The 12201-nt window shown below is 46.5% G+C and overlaps 1 protein-coding gene across 7 annotated transcripts in view; it reads left to right on the top strand.

Annotated features, from left to right (window-relative positions):
* Positions 1-2897: 2897 nt before the first annotated feature.
* KCNC2 (potassium voltage-gated channel subfamily C member 2) overlaps positions 2898-12201 on the top strand; it is a 107378-nt gene continuing 98074 nt past the window's right edge. For all 7 annotated transcript variants that reach the window (XM_072880143.1, XM_072880566.1, XM_072880397.1 and 4 more), the window contains exon 1: positions 2898-3530. In XM_072880143.1, the coding sequence (XP_072736244.1) occupies positions 2898-3530 (633 nt within the window). The remainder of the gene's footprint in view (positions 3531-12201) is intronic.

Genomic DNA, 12201 nt, shown 5'->3' with positions numbered 1-12201 from the left:
GGGGGGGAGTTGGTGGGTTGTGTGTTTGGTTTTGTTGTTTTGGTTTGTTTTTTTGTTGTTTGTGGTGGTTTGGGTTGTTGTGGGGTGGGTTTTTTTTGGTGGAGGTGAATGCTTGTCTTGTAACTTGAGCACAGATGTGGGACTTGAGCAGACAGTGACAGTTCAGAGGGAAGTCCTGGTATTCTACGATGATAGAGTTTGTCTAGTGCTTTGGCAGCTACTGCCACCCCATGGCTTTCCATAATGGATGAATGCTGCAGAGCTTTAATATGTTGCATTTCTCCAGAAACCTCTCGCAGGTCAGAATATTCATTTTGTCTTACTGCCTCCTTTTCCATGTCCCCTTTTCAGAAAAATCCCCTCTGCAAAGAAAAGCAAGTATGGCATGAGCAGCGTTGCTTTGGTTTAGGACGGGTGAGTCCTTTCCACTGGATTTACAACTATGTAATTGAATATTAATTTTGGCTCCCGGGAGTTTTCACTAACTGATTATATCTGCTTTGGCAGGATATGTTTTGCTTTCTTTTTTTTTTGAACTTCAAAACGTACATCTGGAGAAAGCTTTTGAAACCCATTTCTTAAAGTTGCTGCTGCTTTGGGAGTCTGTGTTTACATCATGGATGCCACATACAGACAGATCTGGGTTAAAGCAATCTGGTCTAAGCACAGTGTTCGCTGAGCATCGCTTCCAGCAGAGCTTTGCCCTCCCAATGCCAGCAAGTGCCCAGCCGAAGGCTCTGACGCGGAAGGGGGACATTTCAGATACCATTATTCCACTCATTACCCTACTTCATGCCAGGGAATACTCTTGGTGTGGAGGAAGATTTTTCTTTTGAGGAAGCAGCAAGAGGGATCTCCTCTCATTTTGTGTATCTTCTCTCTGGGGCTGGAAGCTTCTTCCCCTTTGACCAACCCAGTTGAAACCAGGCATCAGTAAAATAGCCTGTAGAAAATAACTCAGCTGGCTTGGAGGCAGAGACTTTGGCACAGGCATTGGGCTCCCTCATGTACTATTGGGGACTCCCGACTTCCATCCCCCCCACCGCCCCCAACCTCCAACGTATGAAGCGTACCCACTGCACTGTATCTGTGCACCCACTATGAAGTGTGCCCACTGCACTGTGTCTGTTTTTTCCAGCTGACGTGAAAGTTGGATTCCCTCTCCTCCAGCCCTCCACCCCCGGAGGCCGGGGCTCCTCCAGCTGCCGGCCTGCGCCGGAGCTGGCCCCGGGGGCTCCCCAGGAGCCGGGGCGCCCCTCGCCGCCGCAGCCAGCCAGCACCGTGCGCATCCCCGGCCCCGCAGCGTGAGCCGGGTGCTGCAGGCACAGACCTGCCAGGTGAAGGGCCCTCTCCTGGGGGGCTGAGCAGCTCCCCTCCGCAGGCACCTGTAGCGAGGCGCTGCTTTCCCTGCATTCCTCCGAAAAATAGCTATTCTCAGCCCCGCTCCCTTCCCGCGTGTTTTCCTTAAGTGAACCAAATTTGCATGTAGCTGGAGCGGAGGTGGTGGTGCCTTTTTCGGAGAGATGTGGTATTTGTTTTTGCTGTCGCCTCCCTCCGCCCCGCGGGGCTGGGAGTGGGGTGCTGGAGGGGTACGGAGGGACGGCTCCCCTGCCCCCGCCCCGGGGAGGAGCTTCGGCCCCAAATGAGGTGCGTTTCCACCTTTGGGTTCGTCTTCCCGAAGAGGCGCTGGGATTACGGCAGCACCGGTCCCCGAGGTGCCCCGACTCGCCGCCCATGGCTCCGCTTTCCGCCCGCGATGCTCGCTCGCAGCCCCGATGTGGAACGGCGGCGTCTCCCTTGTAACATGAAGGGAGCGGGATCTCCGAGCGGGCGGCGGGAGCCGCTTTTACGCCTTTCGGAGTTGAGCACGGCGGGAGGGAAAACAGCTACCTGAACGCGGAAAAAAACCCAAAACCAACAACAAGTAGTTCTCGCCCGGCAGAGAGGCACGGAGAGCGGCTGGGAATCGGCGTCCGCCGCCGCGCACAACCGGAGCCCGCCTGGGAAGAGGAGCCACTTTCTCGCTCTCCTCTGGCAAAGGTAGCGGAGGGGCGGCGGGGAGGAAGGGGGCTGGCGGGGGGCGCGGAGGGACCGGCGTGAGCCCGGCGCTGGCTCCGCCGGCGCTTCCCCGAGATGCACGCTCGTCTTCAGGATTTGTCTGAGAAAGTAGCGAGCCGAGCTCCACACAGACAGCTTTTCCAAGGGTGTGCCTGCTGCCTGGGCTGCTGAGGGGCTCGGTGTGTCTTCCCCACAAGCAATCCCTCCCTCCCTCCCTCCCAAAATAGGGGCGGGGGGAGAGACAAACCTCTAATCCTTCTTTTTTTCCCCTCTCGTTAAGCTGTTAGGATAACAAAAGATAGATGCCCGCGAAATAATTAACCGCACACTTTCTATTCCATCAGCTCGGTTCACGCAGCCCCGCGAGGGGGAGGGGGGTGGGGACGGTGGCGGATCCGTACGCGGGAGAAGCAGCAGTGCCATTTCGGTAGCCTGCTTTCGGGGGTAGCGGGGAGAGAGCCCCGAGCTTCGCCGGGGGCGGGGGGGGCAGGCGGGAGAGCCCTCCGCGGGAGGAGCGCGGCCGAGATGCCCGGCGGTGGGCGGGCGGTGCGGGGCCGGGGGCTGGCGGCGGGGCGGGCCGGGCCGGCAGGGCTCTCCCGTCGGTGCGGGGCGGCGAGATCACGGGGGTGGAGGGGCTGGGGCAGGCGGGGAATAGGCCCGCCCCGGTGATGCCTGGGGGGCTTCTCCTCGATTTCTTCTCTCTGTTTGCGTTTAAGGCAGAAGCCCGATCCCCGCGGACCTGCCCGCGGCCGGCTGCCCCCCTGCCCAGCGACCGGTGCGCCCCCCCCATCCCCGCTGCCGCCTCCCGCGCCCTCCCCAGTCATGTCCGACCCGGAGCGATGGGGAAGCTCGAGGACAACGAGAGGGTGATCCTCAACGTGGGGGGCACGCGGCACGAGACCTACCGCAGCACCCTGAAGACCCTGCCGGGGACGCGCCTGGCCCTGCTCGCCTGCGAGTCCCAGAGCGAGTCCCCGGGCGGCGAGGAGCCGCCGCCGCCGCCCCCCAACCCGCCGCCGCCGGCGGGCGGCTGCCCGGAGCCCGGCAGCGGCTGCAGCCCCCGGGGCAGCGGCGGCGCCAGCGAGTTCTTCTTCGACCGGCACCCGGGGGTCTTCGCCTATGTGCTCAACTACTACCGCACCGGCAAGCTGCACTGCCCCGCCGACGTCTGCGGGCCGCTCTTCGAGGAGGAGCTGGCCTTCTGGGGCATCGACGAGACCGACGTGGAGCCCTGCTGCTGGATGACCTACCGCCAGCACCGCGACGCCGAGGAGGCCCTCGACATCTTCGAGGCGCCCGACCTGCTGACGGGCGAGCCGCCCCCCGACGGCGACGACGACGACCTGGCCGCCAAGAGGCTGGGCATCGAGGACGTGGGGGCGGCCGCCGAGGGCAAGGGCGGGCGCTGGCGGCGGCTGCAGCCCCGCGTCTGGGCGCTCTTCGAGGACCCCTACTCCTCGCGGGCCGCCAGGGTAAGCGCCGCCGGACGGCGCTCCCGCCCGGGGCGCCCGGGGAGGCCGCGGGGCTGCCAGGGGCGCGCACGCCATGGCCCCCCGCGTGGGAGTGGGAGGCAGGCCCGCGGGGCGTCGAGGGGAAGCTCGCCCCGCTTGGGGCGGGCATGCAGAGGCGGTGGGGCGGTGGCGCTCGTCCCCTCTGCGTCTGCAGGCACTGTCAGGCAGGGAGGGGGTCCCACCGTGCCGGCGTCCCCCCGTGGGAGCGTATGGGGCCCCAAGGAGCCTGCGAGGGAGCCACGCTCGCCCCCCCTGGCCTGAGCGGGGGTGCGGAGGTGCGCTTGCTGGGGGACCCGTTTGTGTGGGGGTGGGCAGGAGCAGCCCCAAGGTGCCCTCGTCCTTTCTGAGCACCCGCACGGAGGTGCCTTCACCGGGAGGCCGTCATCCCTCCCCCGGCTGTCGGAGGTCTCGGGTTCGGGGTGAGGTGGCGACAGCGATGCGGGAGAGAGACCTCAGCCCTTTCCCAGCTGCGCTCTGTCTGCGCTGGGAGGTGATCCTAGTTCAACAAAGTAAGCGTGACAGGGGGTCACCCTGGCTCTCCCTCCATCGATTTCTCAGGGTGACCCTCACAGGCTCTGCGACTGAGGGCATGGGGACAAGGCAGTAAACGATCGTACTAAATTTCCGTTATTTAGATAGGGATTTTAGATTTTGATGCCGACTACTTTCTACTTTGACGATTCGGATTTCAGTTCCGTCTCTTAGTTGCTGTTGTCAGTGGCGATGCGGGTTCGCTTTCTAACCCAGGGCTTTGGAGCAAACAAATGGTTGTAATTCTTTTGAGAGAAATATACGGCAGTGCCTCGAATTTAACGATGAGAAAAGCAATCACTAGCAAATCCTCCCTGCAATACAGGAAAAAGAACTTGTAATCGGAAATGCTTGATTATAAAATGGTAATAAGTCTTTTGCAGCATATTTACCAGGATTCTCATGAAGTATTCTGAGCTAAGCCTCATCCTGCAGAAAGCGTAGTTACGGTGGGTGTCTTCTCCTGATCAGTTCCACTGATTTCACTGGCAATCTCATAGATGTGACCATAAGCGTGTGGTTAAGTGACTTCCTGAATTGTACCCTATGGCCTCATGCAGTTTCTGTGAAAGTTAGCAACTCCTATGAGCTTAGTGAGGTAAGTTAAACAGAAAGTAAAAGTCTCTGCAGTTACTACTGTCACTTGCTAAGTGCCAGCATTGTTTACGTTTTTGAAGGTTGCCCACCAATACGTTTTCCCTTGACAGCTGGCTCCAGCTGATACTTGAAATACGTTTTTAATAAAGGATCAGTTCTGAAGAAAAACTACCAGAAGTGTCTATCTTTGCTCATCAATGACATACCCACGTTGCTCACATCTTAGCTGTCTGAATCCTAAAGGAAATTTGGCTGTCAGTTACCTGATTAAACAGTAGTGCGCGTGAGCGGTGATTGCGCTGCAAGTTGTCTTTCACCTGCTGTTTCGTGGAAAGTTGCTGACAGCGTTGAATCTGCAGCTTTTACGGTAGGGAATCTTTCCACTCAACTTTGCTGGAGGACTGAGGAGGACGAAGTACACGTTAAATGGAAGATACCAGGAAAAATAGGAAGGTAGGCATGCTGATTGCAGTTGTGCCCTGGACTGTTGATTGGTTTTTCAGTCCACTTTGGTCCACTCTTTGACAGAGCCTGTAGGCACTTGCTTTCCAAATTTTCCATCTGTGCTAGACCATCCTGAACCGTCGGCGGCTTGGGTAAAGGTATTTTGGGTTTGCAAAATGAATGCCGTCATTAGCACTATAATAGAAAATTGTGATGTGGCAATATTCATCACTTTGAAGATCATTTATTTACCTTTTTAATAACTTAAAACCTGGTTTTAAACATCACATTCTGATTTCAACGCCAGGCAGCCGGAGTAAGGCAGCATCAGAGCCATAACAACGGTGTCTAAATCAGTGTTTTAATTTTCTTCAAGGCTGCTACTCTGTACATTGATATTTCAGGTAGGGAGACAACTTTGAGAATTGCTGTCAAGTTTTAAAGCATTAAGTAAATTTGTATTTAAGGGCTAGCATGCACTTAGTAAGCACTCTTGAACACAGTAATTTAAGGTGATGGTAACCTTAGTTTGGAACTGAGACGTTACTGTCAATTCAACATTTTCCCACACCTGAAACAAAGACATTATTTTCTGAGTATTCTGGCAAATACAGTTTTGTTTTGTGTCAGCTGAAATGATGACTAACTCTAAAAACATTTGAGTGAAATGCTGGCCTTACTGAAATCAAGACAAAACTCTGTGAACATCAATCTTTTCCTCGTAGTGTTAGCTACTGACTCATACACCACTTAGATTATGGTGAGGCTGCTTAGCGGTAAACTTTCTTAATAACTGTGGTAATTATTTTTTTTAACATTACTGCCTGATTTAACTTCAGCAATGTCTGTTCTAGGAAGCATGATGATGATAAAAATGAGATATTTTCTATTAATGAAATGGTACTTAATATTTGTGATTTTCTTTATCCTAAACTGTGATCTCTAAAAATAGAAATTTATAGAAATTCAAATATAAGTTGCCATGGTAACCTGTCGGGGGATAGTGCACGCACAAGATTATTCTAGCAAGACCATCCAGTGATGTTATATAAATAGTGAAACTAGTTTGTTGACAAGAAGATTTACTTTATTTGAGATTCTAAAAAAAATTTCAACTTTTTGTGTACGTAGGTTGATATTCAGATAGCGACATCTACCAAACGTGTTTTTTTGTAAATATAAAATGTAGTCCATGTACATACAATTGTTTTGAAACCTTCAACACTTTTCTGTGTTTCTAAAGTTCAGGAGTTACATCTGAATATTATTTCTGTTTTCATTTTACCATTTTGGATTTCATAGACTGTGAAATGAAATTAAAGAGTATAACAGTACTCCTTTCACTCCAGACTTAATAGAGCAATCATTCACAAACTGCTATTTGACAGAATGCATTATGTAGATATGGAAAGCTACTGGCATAAGGTACTGTCATAGGAGGAGAAGCATTGGGCAACTAAATCTTTCTATGCGTTGGTTTAAGCATCTCTGAAACAGACACCTGATTCTTATCTGAATCATACATGTGCGTTGTGAGTTTGACTAGTTAATACCTGTAAATTATTTTGGTATCCTTTGATGGCTCATAAGTGCAAAGTACTCATTATGCTTTAGTAAAGTGCAAAGATACATCTAAATAGTTTGTAAGAAAGTACAAGAGGCATAATAATTAAGCACTGAGTTTAAAAGAGTGTCTGCAGATGCCCAGCAGGAGCTAGAATGTCAGTGCTAGTCTCAGATATCATATGTCAAATTAATTAAGCTTTTAAGGCCTTTTACTTTTGAATAATAGTTGAAACATGATGCTGTTTAAAGAAGTAATTAGTATTTTTCATTGATTTTTCCGAAGGATTATGGATTGCTCATGTACTTAGTGCAGGAACTCAGAAATGGACCTGGGGTTCACAAAGTTCATAGCTATAGATCCTTCACTTTCTGAGAAGACTGTAAATCTGTTCACAGAGAAAGGGACAGTGCCTGTGAAGTTGGGTAGCTCAGCAGGGCGGGAGCCAGCGTGGCCCAGGGCACTTGAGCAGGCGCTGCCTGCAACGCCCTTGCTGTTTTCAGGAGCTGAAGGCAAGTTACACAACTCCTTTGCTGTACAGTCTTTATCTATAGGAAAGATCATAATTACTTGGTTTACAAGAGAAGGATAAAAACTAATTAGCAAGTATTTGTAAAGTTTGTTGTAAGTAAGTATTCACTGAAATGCAAATAAAACCACAAAAGCCTTCCAGTCTAGTCATCAAGATACTTACACCTTGCAGGTGTTCTTAAAAATACTGATCTTGTGCTGCTTCATCGTGACATGAGGAGCTGGGCTTGAGCAGTGAGCGGTATTGTTGGATGGAAATACGAAGTTCCTATCTACTGCTTTACGTGAAGTTACAGTCAGAGGCTCCTTTCAGTGTCCCATAACATCTAGACCAGCTTTGAGCATTTGGTGGGGATGGTTGTAGGAAGAATCAGCTGAAATAACTGAGATGGTAGAGGGAGAAAATATGATTCTATAGATCCCCTCGAAAGGTTAAAGCCATGGAAATCCTATTGGAGAGTGTTCTTATCAAAGATAAGTGATGTCTTTATTTGGTGGCTTGCTTACGTTTTCTCCAGGTACCTAGATATGTCACCTGTCATGTACTAGGGTGAATGAATGGGGTGGGTTAAATTTAGGGCTTTGGCTGTTCGTGATGCAAGAGGGTTTTTATTTTTGGTGGAAGCAATGCTGCTGGGATGGTGCGATTGAGACATCGTGAATGGAGTGGTGAAGATATGTTAATCTCAGAATACACATTTGTAGATTAATAGTGAATAGCAGAGTTTATTTGCTTTCTTAACAAATAAAGAGGCCGTTTAATTTATAAGTGCAAATCTTTACTCTCTATCTTTTATCCAACAAGGAAAGCAAGTATACTTTAGATTTTACCTTTAATAATTTTTGAGTTATGCAGACATCGTCTATCTGAAAATGATTACCAGCATGGCAAAAGGAATACCCTCTTTTCAGTGTCTTTATCAACCTTTACTATTTTCTTTGTATACTTTTATAATCAAAGTGCTGAATTTATTTTTAAGTGGGAAAAGAGTCCATTAGATTAAATTGGCGAAAACCAGTCATTCTGCTTGAAACATTTAGCCTATGGGAGCTGTTGTTTTTAAAGAAACAGCGAGATTTGTTCCTAATGACAAAAATCATAATGCATCACTGTTACAGATATTCATACACTCCGTAGCTTCATGTGTACATGGGCTGACTAAAACCCATTATAAGTAATTTTTATTAATGTACTTCTAGCATGCTGGCTGTTAAAAGTCTTAATTGGAAATTGTAGCTTAATACATGACGTATTCACGATAAACTAGCTTGATCTACCTTAAATGTAGTGCTCTGATGGCACTGACATATCGGTGAGGTAAAATCAGCAAGATTTCTGCCTCCCGAACTTCTGCCTTTTCCTCTACAGCTGTTCTGCCTGATGCTGCTCCTGTTTCCATGGAAACAAGCCAGCTCTTGGCTTCCTCTTCCCATTGAACACAGCCTTCTCGCTGTCACTTATTCATTGGGGAAAAGCATTTTGTCATGGCTCTGAGATGAATGCCACAGAGATGATCCGTCCTATCATTTCAGCAATAGCTGTTACGTGCGTGCATGTGCGTACAGCCAGATTTGTCTGCTGATGACTCTCAAATAATTCGGTTAATGGACTTATGCTGAATTTGCTTTGGTGTAAGTGGAAGTGGAAATTAGCTTAACATGCACAGCCCAAGATAATAATGGTGGGAGAAGTATTTTCGGTTGAGAAATCTGGCAGAGCACGTTCCCTTCCTTTATGTAGTTAATACGTAATGTGCTATCTGTCACGTTTTGTTTACCGTGGTAAAATTCTTAAATGGTTTACTTTGGGGATGAGAACTTACCTTCAAACTGATTAAGATGGTGGTGGGAGGAGTAGCTCACAACTTCTGGTGAATATTGTATAGGTTTCAACGCTACCGTCAGATGAGGTATCGCGTTATCATGCCATTGTCACATGATACAGTCAAGATACGAAGAAAGTGATGTAAGAACACTGGTATCTTTGAGGTCCCTATTTTCTTAAAGTGTCTGGTACTTCGTCCAAGGTAAATGTATCAATCAATAACCTGTGAAGAAGTCAGCATTTTTGCTTGCTTTGGTGAATTTGTGTTGAGTCATATTCAAAGAAGTCCGGAACTCAGACTAATCCCAAATCCTTGATTAGTTTCCTTCACTGTAGGAAAGTGAAGGAAACTAATCCCTTACGGTATTTTAAGGGAAGTTTGTGTAAAACTTGCTCGTCCTTTTCTCCCTCAATGATCATTGGCAGAAAGTGCCTGTTCTTCTCTTCCTATGAAGTTACCTTGCAATTGGGGTAGAAGGATCAGAGAAGGGAAAGGGCATCACTATATAAATTTTTAATATTTTAATAATCTCTTATGAAGTGCTGCTGTCTAGTAGTTTTAAGATGGAAGAGACAAGTTCTTCTCATTATCAAGTGTTGTTTCAGCGCTCTTCATTTCTGCAGAGTCCTCCTGCTCGTCCTGCGCTTCAGACTCTTGGCACATCTTGGGGAAACATGGTTTCCTTCAGCCACAACTGGAAATAAAGCGTTTATGCTCTCTATATTTAGCATGTTCCCTTTTAATTCTCTTTACTAAACTCTTCTTTAGACCTTACTTCTGGCAGCGTGATTTACGTAAGCTTATTGATTCAGTGTCGAAACTTGTGGGGATTTCTGCAGTTTTCTTTTTACCATGAGTAAAGTAGCTAGGTAAATAAAAATATAGATATGGTAATATTTGGAATATCAACGTGATAAAAGGGATTCAAGTTGTAGCGATTACCTGGTATATTCCCTTCCCTATTGTGATATACACATGTATATGTTGATATAACTAAATGGCAATTTTGTCAGAGAGAGCTGTAGAAATAGCTGTAGAGAACAAACATGAAATCACACGGTTGTTTGGTTTTTTTAGTTCCACAAATGTGTTTAATTAACTTCATTGTTAGTACTTTATGATGACTAGAGCACTTTTGAAGGAAAAACTCCACTTCCATCTGTTAATCAGTAGTGTTAAAAATAGAATGCCATCTAGTCACATGAAATACAATTTCTTGTGATTTGTTATTGGCTTTACAGAACTTTTGACTGAAGTGGTGACTTTAAGCTTAAAAACCAAATTATCTAATTATATATTATAACCATGTGTTGTTTCCCCCCCCCCTCTGCCTTTAATTTGAAAATTCTGAGATGTTGCTGTGTTTTTGGTCTTTATACCAGCAGGTTAATTATTACAACGGTATAATAATTCAGTCCTTTCTTATTACAGACAGCCTTTTGTAGTTTTCTAGTGTTTCTAGGTGAAGAACCTTAGATATCAGGTCTTTGATATGCTCCTGAAAAATGCTGTAAACAGAGAACAGACTCTTACCCCAGTGCTGAATATTGTGGTTCAGCACTGGGGTAAGGTTCATTAATATGCATGAAATATACCATACAATATCATCTAGTCTTATTCCTGATATAAGTCTAGTTTCTTAAGTGTTTACATTTTCATTAGTGTTTAGCATACAAAATTATATTATTTTTTTTTTTTAGTGTGCCTAGTCTTTGAAAAAGGTGAAGTATCTCTTGAAGTTTGTGGGTTTGGTTTTGGTAATGTGTAGAGTACTAGCTGTATAGCATTAATCTTCTTTTAAACTGTTTAATCCTTATCCTAAGAGAAATAATTCTTATTTAGGAATGACTTCCACCACACTGAAATGCTTGCTTTGATAAAAGCACAAGGCTACTCCAATACTTCGGGTCTGATAATACGTGGGATTTTAAGGCAACAGAAATCAAACGCTGAAACTCGATTAATGGCTGAGAAAATTCTCTTTCAGTGAATTGCATTGGAGAAGGTGAAGTTCAGTAGAGTGAAAAAGAGGGCTACAGAACAGTGCTGTGAAATGCTGCATACACGTTGTTGCAATATTAAGGAGTACACGCTGAGCTCCTGACTATTTTGCAAGGGGACTGCGTTGGTGCCTGCCGCAGCGCTGAGTGAGAGTGCTTAACCATCCCCAATGGCGTCCTGCTGGCAGGTGCTCTTAAGCAGAGGAAAGAATAATGTCTTCTAATCATATTTCTGTTGGCCTGTTTAATTTCTCAGCTCATAAACGTTCACAAAATATATTAGGCTTTTATATGCTGTCTACTGTAAGATTGAGGGTAATCAAGTATGTAGTAATTTGTATTTTATGTAAAGCCTGTGCAATCACAGATTTTAATTTTTTTTTAAAGTAGTGGTAAAAATTATTACGGGACGACGTAAAAGATATTTTTAAAGTATACAAACGTGTGGGTATAAACTTTCTTTAGTTCTTAGACAATACCAAAGGAGATGTCCTCATTAGTCCTTATTTTTATATAGGTATTCAAAAATTCTTTGTACTTTTCAAGCGAGCTGTCTATTGTATCTTCTTCATTGGCACTTGGCAATCCTTTATCCATATGAATGGCAATTATTTTTAATAATTGGTTTCAGGAGTATCTTAATTTTCACAGGATAATGATTATTAGGAGCTGAAAAGGTTAGCTTAGATCTTTTTTTTTTTTTATATCATCCCCAGTGTTATGCAGGTTTTTTTCTGACAGAAATTTTGTAGTATTCTAAGTTTAATCCAGATACGGTTTGGAGAAGAACCTTATTTGTCTTCCTGGTTTCTGATCACATTTGGGAAAGGAGTTTTCTTGCATTTTGAATTCTAGGTCTGATACCTACCTTCAGATTTGCATTTGAATTTTAGGATATAATTGATGTGTAAGCACATCTGGATTTCATCTTGAACATTCTTGCATTAGTCTGGGAAATTATTTAAACAAATTATAAAAAACTCAGTGGGAACTGAGTTTTGGCTCTCTCCAGCTTCCTGAGGAGGGGAAGTGGAGAGGGAGGTGCTGATCTCTTCTCCCTGGTATCCAGGGATAGGACTCGTGGGAGTGGTTCAAAGCTGCACCAGGGGAGGTTTAGGCTGGACATTAGGAAGCATTTC

Source organism: Ciconia boyciana, chromosome 1 (assembly GCF_034638445.1).
Source record: "Ciconia boyciana chromosome 1, ASM3463844v1, whole genome shotgun sequence".
Classification (NCBI taxonomy): Eukaryota; Metazoa; Chordata; class Aves; order Ciconiiformes; family Ciconiidae; genus Ciconia; species Ciconia boyciana.
This window is presented reverse-complemented; position numbering and strand designations above follow the sequence as displayed.